Raw genomic sequence first — 26,174 nt, 5'->3', positions numbered from 1 at the left:
GCAATAAAACTTAGGGCATTAAATTATAAACGATAAAAGGATTCGGGTAAGTTAGCCTAAATTTAGAGGCCTCTTTGATAAGTTTATTTCAACGTCGTCTTTTTCTTGCTCCTCGGGGACGAGGTCTATACCCATCTTATTTACAAGACGAGAAATCATACCCAGACGCACAGCATGAGGCTTAATACTCCGTAGTGACCTTCGTATTAACAAGGAACTCAAATCTGAAACTACCTATACAGAGATTCAGTCAAAAACCGTCAAGTAGTCAAGGCCTTTGCCATCCAACCAGTACACATCAGATCCAAGTGGGTCCTATCATCGACCCGAAAACTCAGTCTCTACTTTCCTTCCTTCATCGTCATTCACAGCCAAAAGTAAACCACAAAATGGATGAAGAAGATCCCCTCGCCAACTTCGCCTTCGCAGATGTATCTTCAGATGAAGCCGATGAAGCAGAGGCGACAAAGTCCCGCCGCACAGGACAGTCAGAAGAAGCTTGGCGAATAGTCCAGAAGGAGTACAACGCAAAGGTTGAGAACGGCGATGTAAGTGAACCTTGGCGTAAATAGGGATATCTACTGACTTGGGAAAAGATTTACCAGAAGGTTAAGCTCCCACTTGGCCCTGATGCCACCAAGATGGACATTCAGGAGGTTATCCATGCCGTTGAAGAACACTACTTCTTTCACCGTTATAGAGAAGCTGAGCAACTTGCTGCCGACGCCTTGAAGGATGGCCAAGGACTTGACCGTGACTCTAGACAGTTGCTGGAAACATATAAAGACAGATGTCACGAGAAAAACGAACAATTATAAACATATTCACACAACCAGCAGTGAAAAGGATCCAGACAGCTTGCTTAATTACGCTGGGTACGCTGGGACTATCTCAATTTCTACAAACATGCCTTAGTCGCTTCCATTGCCTGTAGATAGGCCAATCTCCAAAATTACCCTTGAAAGCACTTGTTGGAGAACCTTCATTGCAGCAAATGCCCCAACTACCAGGCCCAAAAGAGAGATCCTCTACACCAAATTAAGTCACAGCCTTCCCCAAGCTTTCTATTCTCGTACATAGCATAGCATAGCGGCATCAGTCTCAGTACTTGATCGGGCCGGTGAAGTTGCCATGGTATGCCGCCGGCTTTTTGGCGAAACGTGAAGCACCCAAGCCCTTAGGCATACCGACCACAGAGCGGTTGGTTGAATCCTCCACCTGCTTCGAATCCTCCGCCTGCTCGGCGGTTGCACCACCAAGACCCTTGGCATTGCCATTCACAGGGGTTTCGATTGCCATGGTATCTCCGAGGCCCGAAGCAAATTCACGGGAGACCAACTTGCAACCCACGTTGAACATGGAACGAATGATGGCCAGGATATCCTCTCGCACTTTCTCGTCGCACTCATGCAGGAAGCCGTGGCTGAGAGCCTGTTCGAGGATTTCATACTCGATCCCATTCATAGTCTCACCGGAGTGGTTCCCCAGGGCAGCGAATTGCTCCAGAACCTGGCGTAACAACTGACTCAGCTGTATGGTCTCATGCCCCACGCTGGGAATGTTGTTGTTAGCTGCTGTTCCCCAATCGTCATCCGCCATGATAAGGGGCTCTTGATCCGCAGTGGGTGCCTGTTGAGATGGACCATTGAGGACGGGAATGGAAGTATCGGATGCCGTGCTTGCAATGGGGCTGGAGGCCATTAAGAGGTCGCCGTCTTCCTCTGCCTTGTTGCTTTCCTCGGTATTGTCAGCAACCTGAGACTCGCCGATGTCTTGTTCCTTTTGTTGATCCAACAGAGCATTCTGGAGCTTGAACAGGTTAATCTTGAAACCTTGCGCATCGCCAACTGTAGCGAATCGAAGCTTCTCGGAGAAGGGCCTAGTTTTCACTTTGATGGTACAAAAGACGCCGTCAATGACAGGTTGCTCGAGTTCAAGAGCATTGTGGATTCGAACGCCCTTAGAGTCGTTTTGAATCTCCAAAATGCCGTCATTATCTGCATCTCGGATCTTGATGGCGACATTTGTGACGATACCAAGTGCCTCAGCCTTCCCTGAAACAAGGTGGCACTGTTTTCTGTACACGAGGCGCTCCGATGCAATAAGATCCCGGTCGTCCTCATTCTTCTTTTTCGCGACCAAAGGTGTACAAGAGGTGCCGTTTACAGAAGCAGCGTTCGCAGTGGTAGAGCTGCCATTGTGAGTAGCATTAGGCGGAGGCTGTTGACGATTAGTTCGAGTAGCTGTCTCCGTAGGTGGCGGGCCCCATGTCGCTATGGCCATATTAACATTGTAACGCTCAATTATGCTTGACACACAAGGCTTCTAACCAGGTGTTGTGGGTTTGAACTGAACGCGAGTTCCCCGAGACTGATATGAGGAGAACGTTCCGCGGGAAGCAGGGATAGCTGGAGCAACTCTGTCGAAGGTGTTAGAAGAACTCAACGTTGTAGGCAGAAAGACTTACCTGTCAACTGTAATGTTCGGAAGTCTCTTTCTTGTCTGGCCTTTTGCCCAAGGTCGTGAATCTTCGAGCTCAAGGCCTTCCATACTTTGGGACTCTCCATCGTTGATCTTGGCAGCCCATTTGTTCTCGAGAACAGCCTTTGTAGTATCCGAATAGTGGTTGGTTCCATTGTTTCCGCTTGGGGCATACGTTGGGCGATCTGGTCTTCTCGCTTGATGGCTCAGAGGAAGTTCTTCCTGGCGAAAGCGAGAGAGGTCTGCCTACCAGGATTTGTCAGTTATAGCGTCGCCATATGGCTTGGAGAAGATGATAAAATGGTGCACCAGCAGCGAAAGCAGTTTAGGGAAAGGGATTGTATGCAAAAAAGACCCCGATGATGTGAAGGGACCAAGGAAGTCTTACCATTGTGGCCGCCTTGACGGCATCTGGGTCAATACTGTTGCTCATTCTGACGAACGTGAACAGAACGGGTTGGAATGTGTTATAGAAGGGTGATGAAGAGCGCGTATTTATTTCCCCGTAGCGCTTGATGTGATGGGCGCGCGAAAGAACTAAGAAGTGTTGAGGGATAGTAAAAAGAGGACGAAGGGCAAAGACTCTATTTGAGTCAAAGAGAGGATTTATTATGAAGCTCCAAGGGAAGGGAAGGAAAGGTGCAGCCTCGCTCCTCCTCTCCGCTGTCGTGCGATGCCGGGGGCAACCACGAAGAGGAAGAGGCGAGAGATAAATACCCGAAGAACTGTCAAGGTTTGACAGAGAAAGCGGGATGGAAGTAAGGTGTAACAGAAGGGAAATAGAAGATGGAGGACTAAACAATCTTTGAATGAAGAGCTATGTTGCTCGTTGCTGTGGAAAATTGTTGAAGGAGGGAAGAGAGAAGGCGAGAAGGGTGCGGATGCAATTTATACCTAGGCACGGAAGTGTAGCTAGGCTATGAGTCTCTGCAGCAGCAGAAAAAGCTGAAGAGCTTTAGGGAAGCCACACAGTGAAATGGCCCAAACTTTTGGAAGCTTAGGGATCTTTAATACTAAAATAATCTAAGTGTAGGGGCCCGAGGCGAGTGAGTCTTCGTGCAGGGGAGGCCATTCATACCTGCAGGTGCTTGCTTGCCCACTGGGCTGCTATATGTGCCCGGGTGATGCTCAAGTGATGTGGCTTGACCAACCTGCTTCTCCTATCCATTCCCACGTCCCCCTCCCAGATTCCTGGCCCGGTATATGCATGATCCATCTTTGTTCTCCTTTCGCTCCTTCAATGATAACGTTCCACCAGATGCACCGACCCTTACGGATCATCCTGACGGGAAGCAGCAGCTCGCTTCCTTAACTTCATCTACCAAGCAAGGATGCATCAAAGAATGCGTCATGGCCGCACTGGTGTGATAAGCCAACAAGACATAAGGTATCGACAAATGATGAGCATTAACTTTAAGCAACAGCACAAACTACCTATGGTCAAAGACTGATAACGGACTATTGCAGATCAAGGATTGAGCTCTCCTGAATCAAACCGCGTTCCATTCTATCCAAAAGCATCGTTGCCGACGATCAAGAAGCGAAATACTTCTCCCAGAATCCCTCAAGAGTCATCAACTTAGCACCGCCCGACTGTTTCTTAGCCTCAGCCGCCTTCGCCTTCAGCTCAGCAGCAGGGCTCAAATCATTAGGAACTCCATAGTACAAGCCGCCAGAGTACTGACAGAAACCGAACATGTCCTTGACAGTCTCAAAGGATTGGTCGCCGTAAGTCTCCATGGTCTTCCAGTTCTCGATGGGCACGAATCGAGCCTTGTTTCCTGTCACTGACAAGTCGTTAGCTAGGAGAACTCAGCAGTTGGAACCACATGGCGCTTACCTTTTTCAAATTCGGAAACAAGCTTCTCAGCTGTCTCGCTGGCGCTGATACCTTGGACAAGACGCCCGTTGTACTTCTTGGGATCGAGGAAGATGCCATGAACAAGATCACCATAGTCATCTCCAATCGAAATGAAGGGAATCTCTTCATTGCCGCCCCAGCGCGGAACATGGAGGGTGAGGTACCTCTCCTCATCAGTAGTGAAAGGGAAGCCGCCCAATGCTGGGGCAAAATCTTCCACAAGATGATTCTCCATGTACCAGCCTGGGCTGACAACGTTGACAGTCTCAAACCCCTTGCGCTTTGCATGTTCTCCAACAGCATGCTTCACTGCATTGAATCAGTTTGGAGATGTGAAGTGGAAGAGAAGATAGCATACTGTCGAAAGCCTTGCTGGGAACCGCCCCTCCAGTGGTTTCAGAGGCAGAGGCCATACCGCTATACACAAAGTGACGGACTCCTGCCTCAGAGGCCGCATCCACGAGGCTCTTACCGATATCAAGTTCGGTAGGTCCACCTTCTTGGTTCATTGACTGCAACTGTGTCAGAGGAGAATCAAAATACTAATCTTGGTAGCTTACAGGATCATCCGAGTTTGTGTTGGCAAAGACTCCCCAGCTGCCCCTAAAAGCTTCAATCACCTCTTCCTTGACCAGACCGTCAGCCTTGACGACCTCAACGCCATGCTCAGCGAGAGCCTTGGCCTTTTCGGAATCAGGATTGCGAGTGATTCCTCGGATCTTGAAGGATTGGGACTTGTTCTGAAGCAAGGACTGCACCACACTGCCGCCCTGAGAGCCAGTGGCACCAAAGACAGTAATGAGCTTGGGAGAAGACATCCTTTTGATTTAATAGGAGGAATAAGGGTATGATTCAAATATTGCGTCTTATGATTGAGTGTTGATGATTTGAAAGCTGATGATAAGACATTTTTCGTCTTCACAGATACGACCACTCTTATATAGCTGAACGATACCCTCAATATCAAAACCCAACTCCGCAGTTCACGATGCCATTGTCGTCACAATTTTGTGAATAAGTGATCTCGGGGCACGCGGCCACCGTAAGAGTCGGCGATTGAAGATATTGATTACTCCGACGGTCCATTTCCAGCAGTTGTGATATCGAATTGACCAACCAGAGGCCAGCAGGCTGGAATTGGAGTTTCTCATCATTTGTCTTGGCACTACTTTGCGGCTGTGGCTTGCACGACACCCACTTTGTGCGGTGTTGGTAGGGAGTGGATGTGATTATTAATTCCGCTCCAAATACTGCCATGGGAGATTCTTGCGGAGGAGCGGACTTGCACAGATGGGCAGAAGACTGATCTGATGATTATTATCTAATGAATACTGAGGGCTGAACATCCCATGATAGTATCTGAATGACCCACCTCTGCTGTTTTTCAATTGCTGACCACCCTGTCTCAATAGCTCAGACATGATTATTCTACAAAGGTCGCTCAATTCTATCGAGGTTCTGGTCTTAGACCACATTATTGACCCTGCCGTTCATCAACAGCAGCGCCAAATGTTCTGCTCTAACACTGGTCTGGTGGTCTAGTGGTATGATTCTCGCTTAGGGAAAACCCTACAGCATAGCTTGCGAGAGGTCCCGGGTTCAATCCCCGGCCAGACCCTTTCTTTTACACTTTTTGATCTTTGTTAAATCAACTCAATGGTTCTTTTTGCATTAGCGCTCTCCTTGATGGCTGTTCTAAACCTGAGAATGTTAGTGTTGCAGAGTGGTTTGTGACACTTTGATCTTAAAGAAGTATATTAGTAGAGGTGCAGGAAAGAAAACTTAAGATCTTGTTCTTACGTGATAAATAAACTTAGGTAAGTTCCTATAAACTTAGGAGGTTTTTTATAAAGTTTGTTTTATTACTCAGAATCAAGGTCCCGGGTTTTCTTACTCCCAGACAAGGGGGTAGCGATGTCTGAGAGCAAATATCCGATCATCTTTTGCGTGTTAAAGGCAAGTGTTAGCTCAATCGCCTGAATTATGCACTCGAGTTACGCAGCTCCCGCGTTCAAAGCCAATGGATGCTCGAGTGTTCATTCAGTATACTGTTCGGCCTACCACGAAGTAACGAGCAAGTGAATGAATACAGCATCCACTACCCTAACTTATCACCATGTGTAAATAGACACGCAGCGATATAAGTAAGAAATAACATAGTAATTAGTTTACTCCTCTACACCTATCAATAACATCTAGCGCAACCGACCAAGCCCTAGATATACCCTTCTCTCGCCCAACTCCACAGCCGAAAAGGAACATTGATCCCAGCGGAACGATAACTACTAAGAAGAGAATACAAGACAACATATAGCAGCCGTCAAAGCCTACGGCCTATCTCTGACGCGAGTTATCAGGCAGTTCCCATCGCTGAACACTCTCATGAGGCGTGTACGCATTCGCTGAGTTGATATAGCCTGGGAGCTCAGGAGGCCGTGCCTCACCGGACATTTCCACACGAGCATCACGACCATCCATCTCCAAGTTTGGCCTCCATCCTTCACCCGACATCTCATGTTGTCCTGCGACTTGAATAGGCGGACTGGGTGTCATGTTAGGAAAAGGGTGAACTTCACGCCCAGAAAGTTCACGTTGAACGCCGATACCGGATAACTCATTGGTCTTGGACAAAGAAGAAACAGAAGAGATTGTTGAAGCGCCGACAGGCTTTCTTGGTAAAGTGTCCCTCCTCTCAGGTGTTGCAGGGGATACGGAGGCCACGACAGCAGGACCGCCGCCAGTTGTAACTTCGCCGAGCGGTTGAGTAGTATGGGGGTATTGTGCTTTTTGTTGATTTCTTCGCCTAATGAACCACCAAGCAAACAAGCCAGCAGCGATAACTACCACTGGTACAGCGATACCAACGCCAATCTTGACAACAGAGGTGCCGCCATCCTCGTTCTTGGATGATGCTGGGGACCCGTCCGAGTTGACCCAGTAAGTGGAAGTTGCTTCGACGATTACTAGTGACCAGAATGTTTAGCAAGAACTCTCGATAGGGTACGCACAGGAACAGTACCTGAAGCAACAGCAAAGGCACCATCACCATGAGCAGCAGGAACTTACCCTGCGTCCTCGAAGCACCATCCTCTGCCGTCTGCGTGACAATGGTCATGTGAGTTGAAGTCCCGTCACCACCCGAGTTGGCAGTTCGACTGGGCCTCGCATCACTGCCACCACCGCTCTCTGCAGTAGGTTCATTCGTCGGCTCTTCTGTAGCTTCAGCAGGGTTGTACCACTCAGTAGCACCAGGCTGTGTGAAGCCTGCACCCATACAGTACGAAGCGTAGTAGGATTGCATGGAAGTCAAGTCTCGAGAACGATCACCAGCTGAGCATAACGAGGTGGCACACTTGGACATGAAGCCATCAGCCTTGTTGGCAGATGCAGCGGCGGTAGCGCAGTAGCAGTTGTTATCATAGGGGTCATCACAGCCCATAGCCCTGCCCATATCGGACAGAAGGGTGTAGTAGAGACATTTGCTGATACATGTGTGGCCAACGTTGTCGAGGTTGGCACTGATGGTCACACTTTCGAAGTCTGCTGAGAGGGCAAGGGGGAGAGAGAGGAGAAGGACTGAGAAAATTCGAGACATAGTTGCTGGTGTTGCTCCAACTAGAGACTGTGGGAGGACGTGCAAGTGGAAACAATGGGCCCCGACTTGACTGACAGAACGAAAACTTGCTCCCACAACTGACAACAGGGCATCAACTCTATAAGAGACCACAACAGTTCTGAATAGAACCCCCATCTTGCGGCATATCTTTACACCGTATCTCAACTATTCTCGTCCCTGCTTGCCCTCGGGAACTGGCCTAGCTAATTTGAGGAGATCTGCATCGAAGCCATAACCGCCAATGCATGTCCGTTTATGTTTATGCCAGGGGCGGCCCGCTTCTATTGGTTCTTTTGAAAAGACAAAGCTCTGATAGGGCCAGAGACTGCACGAGCTGAATAGAGTTGGAGGGTATATGTGAAGTCATGATGGAAGGTGAAACCGCCATGTCTGCAAGGTGCCTCAGTAAGTGGGAGGATGTTTGAGTGGCATTTAGGGCCAGCAGTGGAAACTCAGACAGGATGTAAGGGATATCTGTGAAAATACATAGTAAATAGGCCTTCCAGTGAAGCCTTCCCTATCATTAATCGGCGAAATGTGAGTGTTGAAGATGTCGACTCTCGAAGAGAAGACTCAAGAGAGCAGAATTGGACAAACAACTTGCATGTCTGCCGAACAACCATTGGATAATACGGTGACAACGTTCATATCTGGTGCGGAAGAGGTTATCTGGCACAAGGATCAGGCATGCTAGAAGTTCAGCCGCAGTCAACAAGGGACGGACCGAAACCGCATTGTATTGGTTGACGAGAGGGTCTCTGAGACCTCTCGTGACCAAGGCACCCTGGCTAATTTAAGTGTTTTCCAAAGCTTGCATTAGCTTGTTGCCTACGGAGTAGCTGACCAGTTGTTCGTTACGGGATATTCGTATATTGGGCGGGAATTGATCGCCTGGACGTCAAGAGGAGGGCGCTTCGGCATTTAATAACAGGCTGTTGTTACTACTCGGCAACGCTGCCCGGCGAGGATAACTAAATATCACTTCATTTTGAGAAATTCCATTGTTAATTAACTGAATGGTCATTGTTCAGATTTGAGTTGGCTATTTACATGTACCTTACGTCTTTTTTTCGCTGGAGACGACACTGGATTAAGAATTAAGCTTAAACTTCCCCGCACCATAACGTTAGAACCTGTCCTGCCTGTACAATTGTGACCTGTCTAAAATACTCAGTGTGATACCTTTCTTCTCGACATTACCTTTTCTAGCCTCACTCTCGAACCTCTTTGAATCGATCTGCGTAATTTCAGAATGCAACTCTCGGACCGGGAAGCTGCCCATGCTATCCGGGCCAGACTCGAGCCGCTCGGCCGAACAGGCCTCAGCATCGTGTACATAGAGAAAGGCAATTCCAAGTCCGCTCTGAAGGCAGCTGGGCTTTGGTTAGACGGTGAAATGTATGACCACGCCGCGTTTGCTGAAGATACGAGCAACTTATTTAAGCGCGAAGCTGCCATATATGAAGCTCTTGGTCCATACCCATGCATCCTCAAGTGTATTGGTGTCGAATTGATGCCTGATGGAGAAGAAGCCTGGGCTTTGCGTCTTGAGCGGGCGCCGCATGGTAACTTACGGGAATACGTTGGGAAGAACGAACCTCCGACAATGGCTCGTCGCTTGCAAGTAGCTGTCGACTTCACGGAGGCTTTGCAGTATGTCCATGATCGCGGGGTCATTTGGGGCGACGTCTCACCTCGAAATGTTCTTGTCTTCGATGATCTTCACATCAAGCTCTGCGATTTTGCTGGTTCGATTCTGAAGGGCAAGTTCCCCGAGCTTCTCTTTACATGTGAACCTCGTTGTTGGGTGCCAGGATCAGAAGGAGACTCTACTACTCGAAGTATAGTCGAAAAGGAGCTGTTTGCGCTTGGTACTGCAATTTGTGAGATCACAGAATGGACTGTTCCTTATGGGCCAATAGAGATAGAAGAACTTCAGCAGAAACTTATGGATGGAGAGTATCCCTACGTTGGTGACAGTAACCATGTCAAGGATGTTATCAAGAAGTTATGGCATTTTGAGTATAGTTCTGCACAAGAGGCGGTGGAAGCTCTAAGGACAGCTCTCATCGATACATAAGGTGGAGTTTGCGTGTAATGCTGGTAAATAAAGCCAGTATCCAGTAACGAAGGATTTCTAAAGCCTGGTTACGCGATTCTCAGGCATGAAGTTGATGGCTGTAACGAGGTGCCCAAGCATACCTGGGTTATCACCAAGTTCACGCTCAAGGACAGGCGTAGCCACGAGAATGCCGGTACAGCTTCATGCCCTAACCTCCAATCAAACACTACAACGTATGGTTCAACTCTGTTGTGTATACGGAGGAGGAGAGCTTGGTCTCTCGACAAGTCCTCAGAATTACACCGAAGTCCATATGCACTGATGGAACCCAAAAGGCCAGGACATGACTTAATGGTATATTCGTATGTATTCCGCTTCTTGTGCATCAAACAGAAGCGGTACCCGGAGCAGCCAATTTAGGGCCGATGGCTGACGATAGTGCCGAGCTTGTTGAAAATGACAATCTTGTTTCTCATGGTTGGGTCCTTACGTTGTCTAATTATTATTTAACTTTCTCCCGTTCCTGTACCGTCCTTTATATTGAAGGGTTGTCAAGGCGGTCGTGGGAGAAGACAAAAGGGTTGTCCCGTTGGATTAAGCTCTTTTGAGTTAGGTTGGTCATCCCCACCTCCAGCGGGTCATTTTTCAGCTACACTGCAAGTATTACAGGAAAGAGTCATGTGCTGTATCTGCCAAGATCGAACGGAATGGAGCACACAGTCCAACAGTTCGGGGAGAAAGCCAAATGAGAATATGAGATGATGGCAAATCCGAAAATACATGAATTCGTAATGATCTGAATGCGAGGTCTTGGCACCTGGGGTTCTCATTGACATGACAGGTCGTGGCGCAGTCAATTACTCTGAGACTGCGGCATTTCTAAACCTGACTGATGAACCAGCCAAGAGCCAAGAGCATTCAAACTGTGGCGATTCATGTACCGTTGGAGATATTTTTGGATTTCTGATGATCAGGTACTGGCTGCATCAGCAACAGAACAGTGGAGGGGCGGGACTCAGATGCGATTATCCCATCTAGGGCTGCATGCGTCTGTAAGCAGGTTAACGCTGCTCGGGCGAGAGAGGATGATGGAGGCTTGGCTAGTCAGCGTTGGCGGTTGGTTTAGTCTCTTAAAACTCAACGGCAAGATGCGATGATGTGTCGCACGAGAGAGCCTTGTGGGTGCAGCTGAAAGGCACATTCTATCTGGAGGCTTGAAAAGCGCGAGGTTAGACCTGGCTGGATCTTTCTGGGCTGGATATCTGGCGGAGGCGTGGCTTGGGACTAGACTGCGAGAGGAATTGGAGGATGGATCTAAAGCTGCGGCTGGGCTGACAGAAAGTAATCGGGCTGAGGTGTGATGAGACAGGTCAGAGGAAAGGAGCTATTGTGCAGTAGCTTGCTAGCTACTAAGCTTCAGCTGCAGGACTCAAGTAAGTCAGCCTCTTTGTATAACCACTTGATCTGCCTCTCGTCGATATTGACTCTCATTTCTCTTTTGCACTTCATCATTTCCTCCACGATAACAGGACTGAACTGGACAGGCAGATCCGATTCCGACCCCTGCCACCTGCAACGTCCTATCCCCGCTGGCGGTTCAAGCCGAGCCCCCCAAACCAACGTCACTCGCTCATTCATACCCTTATCCGTCACTGGGTCAGTGGAGGATCATCCTTTACTATCCCACTCGGGCAGAGTGTGAAACACAGAGACCGTTGCTCTCGAGCACGCCAAGCTGGACCCTCCAACTCCTCGGTCCTTGGATTTAACGGAGTAAACGGATCTGCCAAGACAAGGACAAGGGTTTTGGCCATTCATTCGCAGACTGGGACGCGCATATCGAGCAGCCGAGCCACAGACCAGACGCAACTGTTAGCCACCTACAGACTTGCTCGTTCGCTCGCTCTCTCGCTCCCTCGCATCTTGAGTTGGAGGTAGCTAGCGCCTGATCGATCCCTGTCTCTGCTCTGCGGCTGCAGTCAGACATTGACACTGAACTGACATTGGTTTTCGTCAGCTTTGAAACCGACCAAAATCTTTTTTTCTTGTCCAACCTTTTTTTTGTTCTCTCCTCTTTGTCTACTGTGCATTCGTTTCACAGTATCATTCGTTGACGCATTTATAACCGCTTCCCCTGCGTCTGTGCATCTTCGCATAACGTCACTCAAGCCTCGCAAACATTGGACCTCTCGCCCGCCCGCGGTTCCTTGGTCTCTGGTGGGAACCGAAACCCGGGGCAACCACCAGCGCAACAGCAACAGTCAATCAACCATAAACCATCTTTTGCGCAACTGTAACCGCGCTCAAAATAAGACCCAACCAAATACTTCAAAATCTTGTGTGTATAGCGCCTCTTGTGCGCATAAACAACCGCAATCATGTCGTATAATCGCCTAGGCAAGTACAGCACCTTATCCCTTCCCATTTCTTTGATCATCGTCATCTGCCCCTTTCTCTCCCTCAATATGAGACAGTCGAGACATACCCCTCCCTCTTAAACACCCCTGGTTAGAATTGCATTACATTGCGACTCGGCATCTGTTCACTCTTTGCTCTTGATACTCGGCAAACCTGCAAAAGTGGCTATAATCTTATCATCATCACCTGCAACAAGCTTTCGTTGTGGTGATAAGGTTTATTGCTGCTGCGTCTCTATGCGCATCACCGAGGCACCATTCGCAAGTCTATTTACCTGCGCCCACTCAAATTGCTCTTCACACTAGTTGCCAACTCAAACAACAAACATACTCTTGAACATATAAGTCTAACTACGATTGCCTTCAGACGACGATTACTATAACAACGAAATGGATCCTCGCTATGGGGCACAGCCTCAGCAACATCCACACCCTCACCGGACGCCTTCGCCAGGACAGCCGCTCCAGCAAGGCTACCAGCTCGACGATAATCCCTTCGACGATGGCCGATATGGACAGTATGGCCCTTCTCAGCAGCACCTTGCTATGCCCTCGGGCCCCGACCAGCACCGGTTGCCTACTCCAAGCGATCATTTGAACCTCAATGCGGCTGTAAGTCTTCCTCGCCAGATTGAACGTTGCGCACGTGGTATCAAGCATTGAACTGACTTTGTCGCAGCAATCCGTCGACAATTTGTCTGGCTACGGCCCTCCTGGTGATTACGCCGTAAACCCTGAAGCGCATCACGATGCCTACTACAACCAACCTTACGAGCCTCGTCCTCAGCAGCAACCCTACGATCAGGGTTATGACCAAGAGTACGACCAACCCTACGATGATCACAGGCCTATGCTGCAACACCAACCATCAGATGCGCCAAGCGAACCATACCAAGACCAACCGCAACAAGGTGGTGGAATTAAGCGCTGGAAAACCGTCAAGCAAGTCCTCTTGTACCGCGGTAACCTGGTTCTGGATTGTCCTGTTCCTCCAGTTCTGCTGCAACAGAACCCCCATGGAGAGCGTGATGAGTTCACACACATGCGATATTCCGCTGCGACTTGCGATCCCAATGACTTCTACGACCACGACTTCACACTGCGACAGAGGCTCTTCACAAAGCCCCGCCATACTGAGCTGTTCATTGTTGTGACAATGTATAACGAGGACGATATTTTGTTTGCCCGAACCATGACCGGTGTTTTCAAGAACATCGAGTACATGTGTAACCGTCCCAACAGTAAGACATGGGGTAAAGACGCGTGGAAGAAGATCGTCGTCTGTGTCGTCAGTGATGGTCGTTCCAAGATCAACCCCAGGACCAAGGCTCTTTTGGCCGGTATGGGTGTGTACCAAGAGGGTATCGCCAAGCAGCAGGTCAACGGAAAGGACGTCACAGCCCATATTTACGAATACACCACGCAAACTCACCTTCAGATCAAGAACGACGTTGTTCAGCTCGTCCACCGACGCCAGCCAGTCCAAATGCTGTTCTGTTTGAAGGAGAAGAACGCCAAGAAGATTAATTCACACAGATGGTTTTTTACGGCCTTTGGTAGAGTCCTGGACCCTAACATTTGTGTGCTTCTCGATGCGGGTACTCGACCCGGTGGAAGCTCAATTTACCATCTCTGGAAGGCCTTTGATCTCGAGCCCATGTGTGGTGGTGCTTGTGGTGAGATCAAGGCTATGTTGGGTACTGGTGGAAAATACCTTCTGAACCCCCTCGTCGCTGCTCAGAATTTTGAGTACAAGATGAGCAACATTCTCGATAAACCATTGGAATCTGCTTTTGGTTTTATCTCTGTGTTGCCCGGTGCCTTCTCAGCCTACCGCTATGTAGCTCTTCAAAATGACAAGAACGGAAAGGGGCCTCTTGAGAAATACTTCTTGGGTGAGACGCTCCACGGTGGAAGCGATGCTGGTCTTTTCGAGTCCAACATGTATCTCGCCGAAGATCGTATTCTTTGCTTCGAGCTGGTCACTAAGCGCAACTGCCATTGGATCCTGCAGTACGTCAAGTCAGCTACTGGCGAGACTGATGTTCCCGATACGGTTACCGAGCTTGTTCTCCAGCGTCGTCGTTGGCTCAACGGTTCTTTCTTCGCTGCTATCTACGCTATTGTTCACTTCCTCGACTTCCTCCGATCTGATCACACTTTCTTGCGAAAGTTTGCCTTCTTCATCGAATTCATCTTCAACACTATTAACATGATCTTCGCTTGGTTCGCTATTGGTAACTTCTTCCTCGTTTTCAAGATTCTCACAACAAGTTTGGGAGATGATACGTTACTTGGGCGGACAGGAGAAATTCTGGGTGTCGTTTTCACCTGGCTCTACGGTGTATTCCTGATTACTTGCTTCGTTTTATCTCTGGGCAATCGACCAGCAGGTTCTGGTAGGCTCTATACCGCCATGTGTTGGTTCTGGGCTATTATCATGATGTAAGTTTACTGACATGCTTTTGCTGCCTGACACTAACAGTCGGCCAGCTATCTATTGTTTGCTGCTATTTTCATCGCTGTCAAAGCTATCATAGCTGACGTCAACGACGCAAACGGCTTTAATTTTGCAGATATCTTCAAGAACAAGGTCTTTTACATGCTCATCATCTCAGTCATGTCGACATTTGGTATCTGGTTGATCGCTTCGCTGATCATGCTGGATCCCTGGCACATGGCTACCTCTTTGGTCCAGTACATGCTTCTCACGCCCACCTTTACAAATGTTCTGAACGTCTACGCCTTCTGCAACACCCACGATGTTTCTTGGGGTACCAAGGGTGACGACAAGGTTGAGAAGCTTCCTTCAGTCAACACCAAGGATGGTACTGGAAAAACGGATCTGCCCGACGAAGGAGATTTGAACGCACAATACCAGCGAGAACTTGCTGTCTTTGCGCAGAAGCATGTTGAAGTCAAGACTACTCCTACTCCCAGCCAGCTTCAGGAGAAGCAAATGGACTACTACAGAGGTGTTCGTACTGGCGTCGTGCTCATCTGGATGGTGTCAAACTTTGGTCTGGCGGCGCTTGTTCTGAGCTCTGCAGGTCTGGATCGAATCAGCCCGAACAAGGATAAGGACCATGAAGCGGAACAGCTGAGCCGATCCAACATCTACATGTCTATCGTCCTTTGGAGTGTGGCAGGTCTGAGCGCGTTCAAGTTTATCGGTGCGATGTGGTTCTTGGTGGTGCGCATGTTCCGAGGTGTCTAAACTGAGAGGCGCAGCGCAACTTAGCTCGAACTTTTGGCGTGCAGGGAACGAGAAAGTTCGTTTAGCTTTCACATTATACCCATTTATGACGAGTGGCCCCTGGGGATTGAGGGACTCGATGTTGTTGAATAACGTACGTGTATGTAAACAAACTTTGATGTTGGTCATGTCATGATGTTTTGACTCGGCTGCGGAGGATACGATACATACCAGGAAGGCGTTTGGTTTGCTTAGGCTAGGTTTATATCCTTAGATGTGCACATACGAGGATGAATTTTACGTTAACTACGCTCTATACCATTTAGTATTTATTTTCTCGTGGTGTGGTTGTGTTTTTCATCGGATCCATAAAAGTCCGATCGTGATATCATGAATCTTCTCACCAACGTCTCTCCAACACCGCCTGTACCATCATGTCACGAACGCCCTCACTCTTCAATTGCCTAATCCGCACCCACCATATAACATCCCGCAAGAAACTCTCCCGCGTACGTCGCGCAGCACAACAGCTAAACGTGGACTGGCTGTACGTGCGAAGCGGCGGGTCACCGGGGATAATGTTTGCAGAAGGGCGCGATGAAGGTGGATTGACAGAGTGGGTATCTACGGTGCAAGCGCTGCGGTATAAAGACTTTAAATGTGTTGCGAAGCCCGCGAAGGCTGAGGGCGTGGGAGGCAAGACGGGGTTTGATGAGACCGAGTCAGTGAGGGAGTTTGGGAGGGTTATGGGTGAGAAGGGGCTCGGGGGTTGGTGGAAGAAGGCGATGGGGTATGAGGGGGAGTGATTGATACAGTTTACTCAGTGCTGCTATCATATTGGGACCAGGCAAGAGGAGTTGTTAGGCAATTGAGGGTGGTGAGAGACGCGTCGTACGCGCGGCCTGGAGGATCGTGAAGGAGGCTAAGATGGTGGTGGGTTGAGGCAATGGATTGGTAATGGACTGATGCTAATGCTTGCTCAGCTGAATCCGAGCCATGGCGAGGCATTGATCGTTGATATCATCTTGGGCTTCATTGGCATCACACCTGCAACATCGAAGCACAGGCCTTCACCGGCAGTTCCATCTTGAGGCTCTTGATGGACATGGTATCCATGTGTTACATGTACTACTAAAGCCTAAATCGATGGCAGTCGTCATGTTATCGACAGCCTTCTCATGGACGACTACTCTTCCACAACTCAGCAGGATACACGACCAAGCAGTCTTTACACTCTCCGCAACCCTCGCAATCCGGCCCCCATTCTCCAGACTGCAGATTCAATCCCCATGATGCGGGCCTTTCGCCATAACAAGGACCAGTCTTCAGTTCAAACCTATCCGGCTTGCCAGGAAAGTTCTTCCAATATCCCCCATCATCTCTATTCATCAGCGTGCACACATGCACACCAGTCTTGAGTCCTGCAGCGACAGACTTTTGCAGAATCAGTTGCTTTGGGCCCGCATCCTTGAGGCCGACGTCGATGGGTCTCTCAAGAGCGATCTCTCTATTGTCTTGAGCATGTCGTTTCTCGACGTCCGCGAGGTAAACAACCTTGAGGTTCTCAAGGACGCCAGATTCGATGAGTGACGCAAGTGTTGAGTCGAGGATATCTGATGGGATATCGTCAGATTTTGAGTCGTCCGCATGCCCGTCCGATCGTCCCCAGACATAAATAGCTTCAGTACTAGCAGGTAAAAAGTCAGAGACGTATTCCGCAAGTTGCTCTGCATTGGGAGAACTATGCATGAGGTGAAACTCTTCAAGCTCTATATCGGAAACTGCCAACGTAAACAGCTTCAGGTTTCCAAAGTCGTCAAGGTCATCGAGTCGATAGTTTCTGCATTGATAGCCGTGCATACCGCCCGGATTGTAAATGATGAGTTTCTGTAGCGTTTTCCCATTACTGAAAGAAAGCGAGCCCACGAACACATCCACGTCGTCAAGATCTTGCCGTTGTTCACTCGCAACCCTCAAAACGACTGATTCTAATTTCTTCGATACATCTGCTATGCCTTGGTAATATTCGGGAGAGAACTCTGAAGCGCTATCTATGAAGAGATGCTTGACGCTCGAAGTGCCGCGTGGAAAGTCATACTGGTCAACCACATCGAAGTGTTGGTAGTCTTCGTTGCCATCTTCAATGTAGTGCAAATCATTGAAGTAGAGGCTTTCAAGGTTTGGTATGTAGAAAAGGGCTGCAAAGTCGCGGGCATCGCGGCGGGGACTTATGTCTTTCCACGAACTTTGATCTGTCTCGATACCAACTGCGATATCTCGCAGAGACTCGAAGCCAAGCCTTGTAGCTCGTGTGGCCCGTCCTCTGTGCGACGACTATCTTTGATGACTTCTCTCATTCATTGCAGAGTTGTGTGAGGATCGGGACCTCTTTTGACGAATCGCAGACTGTGAAGACGAGGACATGTTGCAACGAGGAGGAGTTTGAGGAACCCGTCCTGGCCAGCCTTTAGATCTCATTGGATTGCCTCAGAGTCGAAGTCTGAAAAGGTCCATAATTCCAGTGCAGTGCGGATGTATCTCTGCATGTCTTGCAAATCCAGCCCATACCTTGTAGGGAAGCCATCAGCAAGGCCGCAAGTCCCGGGAAGTTTGGGAACCCATGGTCGCCAATCCTCCCAATTTTGTCGGCTACCCCAGATCTCCAGCTCACGAACATGCCATCTCTCGATTCTGGCCTTAGTAGTATCTTTGAGTAGATCAACCACAGTTTCTGGTGACAGGTCTGATGTGATCCTGTATTTTGCGTGAGCTTCATGGTGAAGATCTAAGAGATTCCGGCACTGGTGGTGTAGGGTAGTGCAAGTGAGGGCCACATCGAGATATGTCGATGTAGGGCCATACTCCAAGATCTGGAGAATGAGCTCCGTTGAGAGACGCAGGAGATGGCATTCATCTTGGGCCATGGTGCTGTTGGTCTTGAGGTTATGGATGAGGTTGCGAGAATGGAGTTGTAAGAAGGTGGAGGGGCACGCGGGGTCTTGAACAAAGACAACTGAAAACCTAGAACTAGAGGAAGTCAGGGTACAGAAAAAGTAAAGATTCCATAACCATTAAATATATAGGTAATTTAAAGTGCAGCATTCTGCACGGGATATCATACAGAAGTCAATCCGTTTTATCCATCATCTAGACATGACAATTCCATAACGTGTATATTTATCCATTAAGCATCCAACCCATCCATTAAAGCTTGAAGCCAAGCCCTTAAGCAGCAATCATGAAACCAGCGACACCGACGGCGGCAACAGCAGCGAGCAAGTTGGCGCCTCGAGGAGCAGCGGCGTTGGTCTTCTCAGTGTCATCAGAGCCACCAGCGCTGCCAGTAGAAGAAGCACCAGGAGTAGCAAAAGTCTCGAGAACAGTCTTGAGCTGGACAGTCTCTGTAGTGGTGGCAGCAGTGAAGATGATCTTTCCAGGAGTAGAGCAAACGCCCAGTTCGCCGGAATCGTCGGCGCCCTCCCCATCAAGACACTTGTCAACAAGCTCCTGCATATCATCCGCCTTCTCGTTAGACCACTCAACCACGGCGGTCATGTAGCTCAAGAGATCGGAAGACAGCGAAGAGGGAGCAGTGAGAGTGCAAGGGTCGGTGGTCTCAGCAGTAAGAGCCCAGGACTCAAGGTCCCTGTTGGCAGTGGGTGCGCTTCGGAGGATAGAGATGGCAGAGCTTTGGCACTCCTCCTTGTCGTCACGCTCAAAGATGGCGTTGACAGAGCGCTTGTTGGGAGTGAAGCTGGGAATGTGCTTGCCGACGTGGAGAGTCTCGAAGATGTGGACGACGTCAACGCGCTTGACTTCAGCGGCAGAGACGCTGGTAGCAGCCGCAGCGGCGAGGAGGGAGATGTACTTGGTCTGCATGTTGATGGTTGGTTTGTTATAAGCGAGTGAAGATATTCAAGAGCGAACGAGAGAGATGTTCTGAGAGAGATGCTTTGTGGATTATGATCTGAACAATGTGTGAGGACACAGGCTACTTATAGCAGACGCTCACGATGTGCTGAGTTAGGACATGGCCGCTACAACGTGCCATTGTCCGCCTGGGCAAAAGAGTCACCGGCCAGGCCAAGGGAAATTTTGCGAGGCACAGTTAATGGGAACCGCAGAAGCATCCAATGAGGCGGATGGGATTCATCTTGGCGGAGGATTCAGAAGATCACCCCTGGCAAGGCTGCGTGGGCGCTACAGGTTGATCGCGCCGCAGAAGCGAAGCGAGGGTCCAGAGCATCTCCACCGAGTTTGTTGGTTCATTGCGGTCTAGTCAATGCGTTGTCTAGCCTAAAGATGAAGAAGAGGTTAATGCTTACACTTATGACTCTTTCATTCTATGCAACGTTCCTCGTGAGTGCATAGTCTGGGCCATATCTCACCGTCACATACATCAATCAATACACCGCTCGTCACCTCAAACAGGAGACAAAATGCTAAAATTAACCTTGTGTGCAGCACTCTTGGTAGGCTCTAAGCTGCCTGGCCTAGCCTGGCAAGGCTAATGTGGCGTATGGGACCTCACTACAGCCAATCGCTTAAGACGGGAAACCTGCAACTCTATTCGTATCGTTTCCTCATCTGTCGGCCGTTTCCTATCTCAGAAGGTGGCTGAGTTTTCTCTGGTGCTGCTTATATCCGCTTCATTAAGATCACAGCCATCAGATCTGCTTTTGATGCGCCTCAAGGGACCTGCTCTGTGACTTCATTCTGGGGATCGGCGATATTGCCTCACAAGGTGGGCGAGGCAAAAGTCTTGGCAAGGCAGGAACAGGCGATTTGCAACTGCACTGCTACCACTGGGCTCTTGGCAGAACCTCGACCAGCGTAGAACAGAGCCAAGCATGAGGAACCAGTTAACACCAACATCATAACACCACCAAAAATGATAAAAGAAATATAGCTAAAAGCTGAATCATTCAAAAGAATGAGAATTGAATGCGTAATCTGGGAATCGAACCCAGGGCTCCCCGACGCTGCTCGAATGGCAACGGAGAATTTTACCACTAAACCAATTACGCTCTTGAATTGTTGAAAACTTAATTGCCAAAGTGATGTTTTGTTCATTACGCAGATACCATGACTGAGCTGACAGGCTGATAGAGTTACTGATGCAGAGATGAAGAACACCAAAGAGAAAATGATACTCGGAAAAAACCAACGTATTTCTTAGAACTGAATATTAACTCCAGATATTTCCCAATTACATCATTCTTATTTTTCTGATGCCTCTCATTGGGCTACAGTCCCGGCGCACTTTCCGCTGTGGTTCGCCAATCACAGTTCATGCTGCTCTCTTCAACAACACTCGTCATAAATACTACGCGAGTTATCTAATCACAAGCCTCGGAGCAGTAAACTCCACATAAACGGTGACACTCTTAGAGTTCTGAAAGCTTGTTTGGGGATGCGGCCTTTTGCGCGTCTCATGGATATGGGTCACCCACCGTTTACACAAATTGTCCCCTCTTGAGTTTTTAGTTTCCTGGGACAACGTCTCTCCACCATCTGGTGAGACTTCTAGGCCTCAAGATACGACATTCTCATGAATTCAGTACCGTTTTATTCTTGACTAAATCTTGCTGTCTTTACTGCATCATCCAGCCGAGTAACAGAGAGCCTTCCAGGTATACTTATCATTTAGGGCAAGGAACCGGACGCAAGTAAGACAAACATCTCTTAAATGCCCCGTCCATGACCACAGCGGCCTTAGATTAGAGAAGATACTATCGGTGTTTATAGAACTGATCTTGAGTTGTCATCCTTTGTCTCTGTGCTCACCGCTCAATAGCACAACACCACCAGCCGAGAGCAGATTCAATATGCCACATCAACAAGGAAACGAATATAAATCCCAGAATACAGCAGAATTAGGGATAGGTGAGCTCGAGGAGGGAATCAAAGATATGGAACAGGAGCTGACAATGCATATTGCCATTGCAGAGTTCTTGTATGCTGGAGTATGGGAGGACGCTGTTGCTATCCTGGAGCTTATTAGATCTGGCCATAGCGTTGAGACGGTATATCATGCAGTTTGCCAACTACCAGGCAAGGTATCAAACAGAAAGTAGCTGCCTGCTTAAATCTGTGCTTGCAGCTGTAGTAAATATCAAAATATGAACTTCGCAATACAGCGAGCCGTGGAGTTAGCAGAAACTATTCACACTGTAAACAATATGTGGACAGTCCGAAACCAGGACACCCTAATAAGTATTTCTCTCTATTGATTAATCAGTTCTTAGACAAGAACTTGGCAGTACTAGAGATCACTATGGTAGAAAGCCACTAATTGATGCGAGCGAGTCATAATTCCTTGACCGTTACTCTCGAAGCCGACATGCCGCTGCTGATAAAACGAGATATTTTAAATTTCGTGTCTCTATCTATTCCACATGTCCTTAAACCTCACTGGCTCGCCTTTCTCAATACACTCGACCCGCTTCCGTACCATTTTCATCCATAGTCCATCACATTGCAAGACGGCATTAAAGAAGTCTTCTTACAAAGGATTCATCTTGACCCAATCCGGACACACCTCTTCCAATTTTGCTTTGTAGACCTTGCGTAGCTGCGTAGTCTCATACTCCATCATGTGAATCCAGTACAACTGATTCTTGCCTTCGTTGTCGAGGTAATTTGGATCGTTGCGCCTATCCGCTGCTTCGGCAGCCTCTTCTGGTGTCTCGTTCATATATGCGTCACGCTGAGGCTCATCTTCGCGAGGCTGGTCAATAAGGAAGTTGGGCACCTGACTCAACATCCAGAGGGGCAGTGCTGTGACACATTCCCAGTCGATCACAGCTGTAACTTCTCCATGTTCGTTAACTAGGATATTGTCGAGGTGGGAACAGTGGTGATGGAGAGCTGATGGCTCTGGCCTGCCCAAGTCCGGAGGGAAAACTTTAGGAAGGAGAGCCAGAAGGCTTTGCGCTACTGGCAGGATGTCCTCGTGGTCTTCAATATCGTGTTCATCCTGAGAGTTCTCTAGAACTCATTTCTGATGGTGTATGACGAATGTCAATACGGCGCTTAGCCAATCATGAGTAGAGAGAAATGGCCCCCTTGGGATGTCATATGTAAGATAATCGCCCTTGAAGAACTCAGGGATAACCATGCGTCCAGGTGTAATCGCAGCTCCGGGTGCTCTGAAGTCGGCCTCGAGGTCAGTCTCAGGAGAATCCAATGTCCCCATACTTTTGAAGGCTAGTTCTTGCTTCTCGAGACCTGATAGCTCAAACTGGAAGGTTGCAATTCGCTCCGTCAGCGCAATCTTCTGCTCCATCGACATGGTACGCCATCGCTTCTGCGCGGACGTACCCTGCATAAACTCTATCAAGATCCATTCAAAGCCGATCTCGTTGTCGTTACTGTCGTCAAAAGCAAAGACCTCGGGGGCGGGAATAGTGGTGTTCTCGCGCACCCATTTCAAGGTAATGACCTCGGCACGTGTTTTGTGGCGAGGGTAGACAGGTAAGGTAACGCGCATGACGAAAGTACTTCCCTCAGCACGAACGAGGTAGAACTTGTTGAAGAAACCTGCTCCGTGGAATGTGACGGTACAGGGATTATCTGATGTTATCTTGAGCTGTTGACGGGATATGCTCTCAATGGCGCCTATGGAAGGCTCTCGTGTCCATACTGGCTCTAAATCCAGAAATGACTCTTGCCATTCAAGGCCGTCCTGCGTCGCTCGCTGCATGCTGTAGTAATCGAAATTCTCTGTCGGCTGTGATACCAGGATAAAAGATCAGAGATGATGAGGTGCAAATGCTTGATCTTGCTCGAGAAATGAGAAGGAAGCGAAATTGTGGAACAAAGGAAGTTCCGATCACACTCTTGTTGAATGCAGGCAGCATCTTAAATACCTTCAAGGCCGGCCAAAGAGTCATAATTTAGGTTTTTATCTTATTAGAATTTAATCAGGCATTGCGGTATAATGTTTAAGTTATGAGCTAGATGTGTTATTTGCAGTTGAGACCTGTGGCTGGGAGCTTATATCACCGCACAGAACCTAATTTACTTTGTTAGCCAAGGGAGATAAATCTGGCCAAGGGTTACATGTTTAGCATTGGAATGCCTCAGACAGGCGATTGTCGACAAAGTGCTTCAAGCTTTGGTCATTTGAGGCCACCCTATCGCTGGATTGTTTGCCTGGGCTAACCGACCATAGTAACATATAGCATGCCAGTTCACCAACATCGTGTCACCCACCCATCTGTCGCCAGTACAGGCCCTCAATAGGGTCGTCAATCAAGTAGCCTCTGGTTGCGAATGTGATTGTAATCGGTCGATCAAGGTTCTTTGAGGCTAGACTTGACATAGGCCAAAAGATGATGTCTCGAAACCTCTATACACACTGGTTTTTAATGGCCACAGACTGCAAAGTGTAAGTTGTGAAGTATATAAGAAGAAATTACAGCCTTTCATTGATCCGATGCTGATGATAGATAATGTCAGGGCAGGTCGTCTAACCTGTCTTTCCGCTTAAACCTATACATCTATCCTCTACCGCCCACGTATCTTTCAACCAGCATTGGCCCATCTTTGTATAGGCATATTCTTTCAGAAGAAGCGCAAACAAGAGACAGCACTAAAGGGCACTTGAAATTCCCTACTTGCTAGGTTAAACAGTCGAGGGTGAAATGGGCCGGATAGATCAGCTCATGATAAATTGTGTAGGGCGGAGACTTGCGCTGGCGCCGACAGCTAATTACAGACGACTTCACTCACGCTGGACACTAATAACGATTTTCGAAAGTTTGTGTGCTGTGATAAAAAGAGAAATATAAAGGGTTATGAAAGAAAGACATACTGACAAGTGACCTTATATGATTTGGGGTTTCCTTTGATACCTACTTAGTGAATAGTGACATAGTTTGGTAGAGATTACATTCACCAAAGCCCTATCCTCAGCAACTTTGTTTTGCTTTTTCGGTATAAATATCTTCACTTTCAGAACTTGGCCAGAAACCTCTATCCTCTTACACAACTCTGAAGTCTAAGAAATCAAGGAACCTTTTGTGTGAAGATGACAACCGAAATCTTCCCCATGTAGAGGTTCAGCAACTCAGTGCGGTTCGCATTCACCTTCTACATCGTGATGAACTTGGAGAAATGGGCCCCAACAACGCTGACATCTTCCGCTATGTCAGTAGTTTGCCTGCGCGTCAAACAGTGTTGAAGGACGCTCACGAAGTTTTCAAGGCTGCTATTACGACACAAAATTGTTCTTGGGAAGAGAAATTTCTGCGAAACTTTGAATTCAACACTCTTGGTATCAGCGAGGCGCCTATATTGAACAATACAAATCACAAGGAAGTGAGAGCATATGTGACCATAATAGAATCGACAAATGAGTTTCGGCAGCTGAATTCTCAACCTGATTTCACCTACGGATGGATTTCCCCCCAATATATGATCGACAATCATGAAATACCCGCTTGGTCCAAGGTAGAAGCAGAGGCTGTCGATGGGGAAAATCTCCTCTACCCTTTTCTAGTGGTCAAATTCGATGACCCTGACAACGAGCAACGCGGAAACCTTCATGAGACAGCACACAACTGTATTCAAGGCGGTTCTGTCAGTGTCAGGATGGTCGAGAGACTGCGCCATCGCCTTGCAGAGCGCGGCGGGAATATTCCAGGACTCTATAGCTCTGTGTTCAGCTTCGTGTGAAACCGGACCACGACCTCCATTTGTTTCAGTTACGCATGTGATGAGACCAGTGAGCATGTCTGTCTGGTAAGAACTTTCGACATGCGAAATGAGGGAAGCCAACAAGAATGTGAAAGATTGATCAGTAGCGTTCTTTTCTGGGGCACGACAACCCGACTTGGGGACATTCGGAGAGCTATTGAGATCATTCGCAGTTGTAGTTTGAGTTGGTATCCACGATATCAGCAAGCAAACTGAAACTTGACGGAGCATCGACTGTTCTGTTCACATTTGAAATCAGTCGGAAGCCGGTTCTTACTGAGATCGAGCTGGGGTGCTGGTTGGATAGAACGCAAGTGGACTAGGTATCGGCTGGATGGCAGGGTGAAGGGACTTGGATTTTGCTTTTCAGTTGGGGAACGGAGAAAGAATACAAGGCCCGGCAGAGACCATATAACATCTCAGATGAGGGCCCTGTGATAGTTTTCGCGACGAGTAATGTTGAAGGCAATTGTTGGTTATGTGAGCATAGGTATGTGTAGAGGAGTTGTCATTGTATTTACTTGATTTTGATTACCTAGCCATCTTCGATGCCGGTGCGAAGAGACAATACTGGTTGACTCTGTGGTGACTTGCAACTCTTCGATTATACCCAGATTGATTACATGATGTGATTGTTATTAAGCTGAAGCTCTCTCAGGGGTGCTTCAAGTATCAAGCGGTCAGTCCCGTGCGCATGCACTTTGTACAGCCTGCTTTTCCTCTCCCAATGAGATGATGAGTTGTAAGCCTCATTGCTTTTTTCTGGCATGGATGATATGATTTGGAGTCACGACAACCAATGCTTTCCGCAGGGTTTCTCAATTCAAAAAAACCTCCAA

General features: G+C 48.3%; 12 protein-coding genes and 2 non-coding genes across 14 annotated transcripts; 6 read left to right on the top strand and 8 right to left on the bottom strand.

The window, feature by feature from the left end:
* Window positions 1-357: 357 nt before the first annotated feature.
* Window positions 358-829, top strand: FOBCDRAFT_33817 (uncharacterized protein). The gene is made up of 2 exons (XM_031183594.3): window positions 358-548; window positions 597-829. Exons 1-2 carry the CDS (start codon window positions 390-392, stop codon window positions 816-818), a joined length of 381 nt encoding a protein of 126 aa, XP_031039236.2. The 5' UTR covers window positions 358-389; the 3' UTR covers window positions 819-829.
* Window positions 830-1,101: 272 nt separating this feature from the next.
* On the bottom strand, window positions 1,102-3,087 carry FOBCDRAFT_319254 (uncharacterized protein; the record flags this gene model as incomplete). Its single annotated transcript, XM_031183593.3, has 4 exons — window positions 2,870-3,087; window positions 2,468-2,727; window positions 2,331-2,419; window positions 1,102-2,273 (listed from the first exon to the last, which is right to left on the bottom strand). The coding sequence occupies exons 1-4, from the start codon at window positions 2,912-2,914 to the stop codon at window positions 1,102-1,104; spliced, it is 1,566 nt and encodes a 521-aa protein (XP_031039235.2). The 5' UTR covers window positions 2,915-3,087.
* Window positions 3,088-3,915: 828 nt separating this feature from the next.
* FOBCDRAFT_222802 (uncharacterized protein) lies at window positions 3,916-5,613 on the bottom strand. Its single transcript, XM_031183592.3, has 4 exons — window positions 4,903-5,613; window positions 4,701-4,854; window positions 4,322-4,651; window positions 3,916-4,268 (listed from the first exon to the last, which is right to left on the bottom strand). The coding sequence occupies exons 1-4, from the start codon at window positions 5,158-5,160 to the stop codon at window positions 4,015-4,017; spliced, it is 996 nt and encodes a 331-aa protein (XP_031039234.2). The 5' UTR covers window positions 5,161-5,613; the 3' UTR covers window positions 3,916-4,014.
* A 256-nt stretch (window positions 5,614-5,869) lies between these two features.
* FOBCDRAFT_t134 lies at window positions 5,870-5,960 on the top strand. Its single transcript has one exon. It is a non-coding gene; the product is annotated as a tRNA-Pro (tRNA).
* Window positions 5,961-6,483: 523 nt separating this feature from the next.
* Window positions 6,484-8,035, bottom strand: FOBCDRAFT_319252 (uncharacterized protein). Its single transcript, XM_031183591.3, has 2 exons — window positions 7,409-8,035; window positions 6,484-7,305 (listed from the first exon to the last, which is right to left on the bottom strand). The coding sequence occupies exons 1-2, from the start codon at window positions 7,935-7,937 to the stop codon at window positions 6,677-6,679; spliced, it is 1,158 nt and encodes a 385-aa protein (XP_031039233.3). The 5' UTR covers window positions 7,938-8,035; the 3' UTR covers window positions 6,484-6,676.
* Window positions 8,036-9,210: 1,175 nt separating this feature from the next.
* Window positions 9,211-10,184, top strand: FOBCDRAFT_260606 (kinase-like domain-containing protein; the record flags this gene model as incomplete). Its single annotated transcript, XM_054704560.2, has 1 exon — window positions 9,211-10,184. The coding sequence occupies one exon, from the start codon at window positions 9,211-9,213 to the stop codon at window positions 10,036-10,038; it is 828 nt and encodes a 275-aa protein (XP_054560535.1). The 3' UTR covers window positions 10,039-10,184.
* Window positions 10,185-12,827: 2,643 nt separating this feature from the next.
* On the top strand, window positions 12,828-15,654 carry FOBCDRAFT_201391 (chitin synthase-domain-containing protein; the record flags this gene model as incomplete). Its single annotated transcript, XM_054704559.1, has 3 exons — window positions 12,828-13,049; window positions 13,117-14,882; window positions 14,931-15,654. The coding sequence occupies 3 exons, from the start codon at window positions 12,828-12,830 to the stop codon at window positions 15,652-15,654; spliced, it is 2,712 nt and encodes a 903-aa protein (XP_054560534.1).
* A 413-nt stretch (window positions 15,655-16,067) lies between these two features.
* FOBCDRAFT_273851 (uncharacterized protein) lies at window positions 16,068-16,439 on the top strand (the record flags this gene model as incomplete). The annotated part of the gene is made up of 1 exon (XM_031183584.2): window positions 16,068-16,439. The coding sequence occupies one exon, from the start codon at window positions 16,068-16,070 to the stop codon at window positions 16,437-16,439; it is 372 nt and encodes a 123-aa protein (XP_031039226.2).
* Window positions 16,383-17,907, bottom strand: FOBCDRAFT_222797 (uncharacterized protein). Its single transcript, XM_054704558.2, has 2 exons — window positions 16,617-17,907; window positions 16,383-16,566 (listed from the first exon to the last, which is right to left on the bottom strand). The coding sequence occupies exon 1, from the start codon at window positions 17,491-17,493 to the stop codon at window positions 16,810-16,812; it is 684 nt and encodes a 227-aa protein (XP_054560533.2). The 5' UTR covers window positions 17,494-17,907; the 3' UTR covers window positions 16,383-16,566; window positions 16,617-16,809.
* A 181-nt stretch (window positions 17,908-18,088) lies between these two features.
* Window positions 18,089-18,595, bottom strand: FOBCDRAFT_222796 (uncharacterized protein). The gene has a single exon (XM_059609619.1). It carries the CDS (start codon window positions 18,555-18,557, stop codon window positions 18,108-18,110), a length of 450 nt encoding a protein of 149 aa, XP_059467195.1. The 5' UTR covers window positions 18,558-18,595; the 3' UTR covers window positions 18,089-18,107.
* A 263-nt stretch (window positions 18,596-18,858) lies between these two features.
* FOBCDRAFT_292916 (uncharacterized protein) lies at window positions 18,859-19,586 on the bottom strand (the record flags this gene model as incomplete). The annotated part of the gene is made up of 1 exon (XM_031183582.3): window positions 18,859-19,586. The coding sequence occupies exon 1, from the start codon at window positions 19,510-19,512 to the stop codon at window positions 18,859-18,861; it is 654 nt and encodes a 217-aa protein (XP_031039224.2). The 5' UTR covers window positions 19,513-19,586.
* A 992-nt stretch (window positions 19,587-20,578) lies between these two features.
* FOBCDRAFT_t118 lies at window positions 20,579-20,660 on the bottom strand. Its single transcript has one exon. It is a non-coding gene; the product is annotated as a tRNA-Gly (tRNA).
* A 1,358-nt stretch (window positions 20,661-22,018) lies between these two features.
* Window positions 22,019-23,338, bottom strand: FOBCDRAFT_250279 (uncharacterized protein; the record flags this gene model as incomplete). The annotated part of the gene is made up of 4 exons (XM_059610915.1): window positions 22,019-22,134; window positions 22,171-22,621; window positions 22,652-22,993; window positions 23,078-23,338. The coding sequence occupies 4 exons, from the start codon at window positions 23,336-23,338 to the stop codon at window positions 22,019-22,021; spliced, it is 1,170 nt and encodes a 389-aa protein (XP_059464865.1).
* A 1,415-nt stretch (window positions 23,339-24,753) lies between these two features.
* Window positions 24,754-25,314, top strand: FOBCDRAFT_201387 (uncharacterized protein; the record flags this gene model as incomplete). The annotated part of the gene is made up of 1 exon (XM_054704556.1): window positions 24,754-25,314. The coding sequence occupies one exon, from the start codon at window positions 24,754-24,756 to the stop codon at window positions 25,312-25,314; it is 561 nt and encodes a 186-aa protein (XP_054560531.1).
* Window positions 25,315-26,174: the final 860 nt, after the last annotated feature.

Source organism: Fusarium oxysporum, chromosome V, assembly GCF_013085055.1.
Source record: "Fusarium oxysporum Fo47 chromosome V, complete sequence".
In the NCBI taxonomy this organism is placed as follows: Eukaryota; Fungi; Ascomycota; class Sordariomycetes; order Hypocreales; family Nectriaceae; genus Fusarium; species Fusarium oxysporum.
Note: the sequence above shows the minus strand (reverse complement) of the source record. Positions and strands in the feature narration are given on the sequence as shown.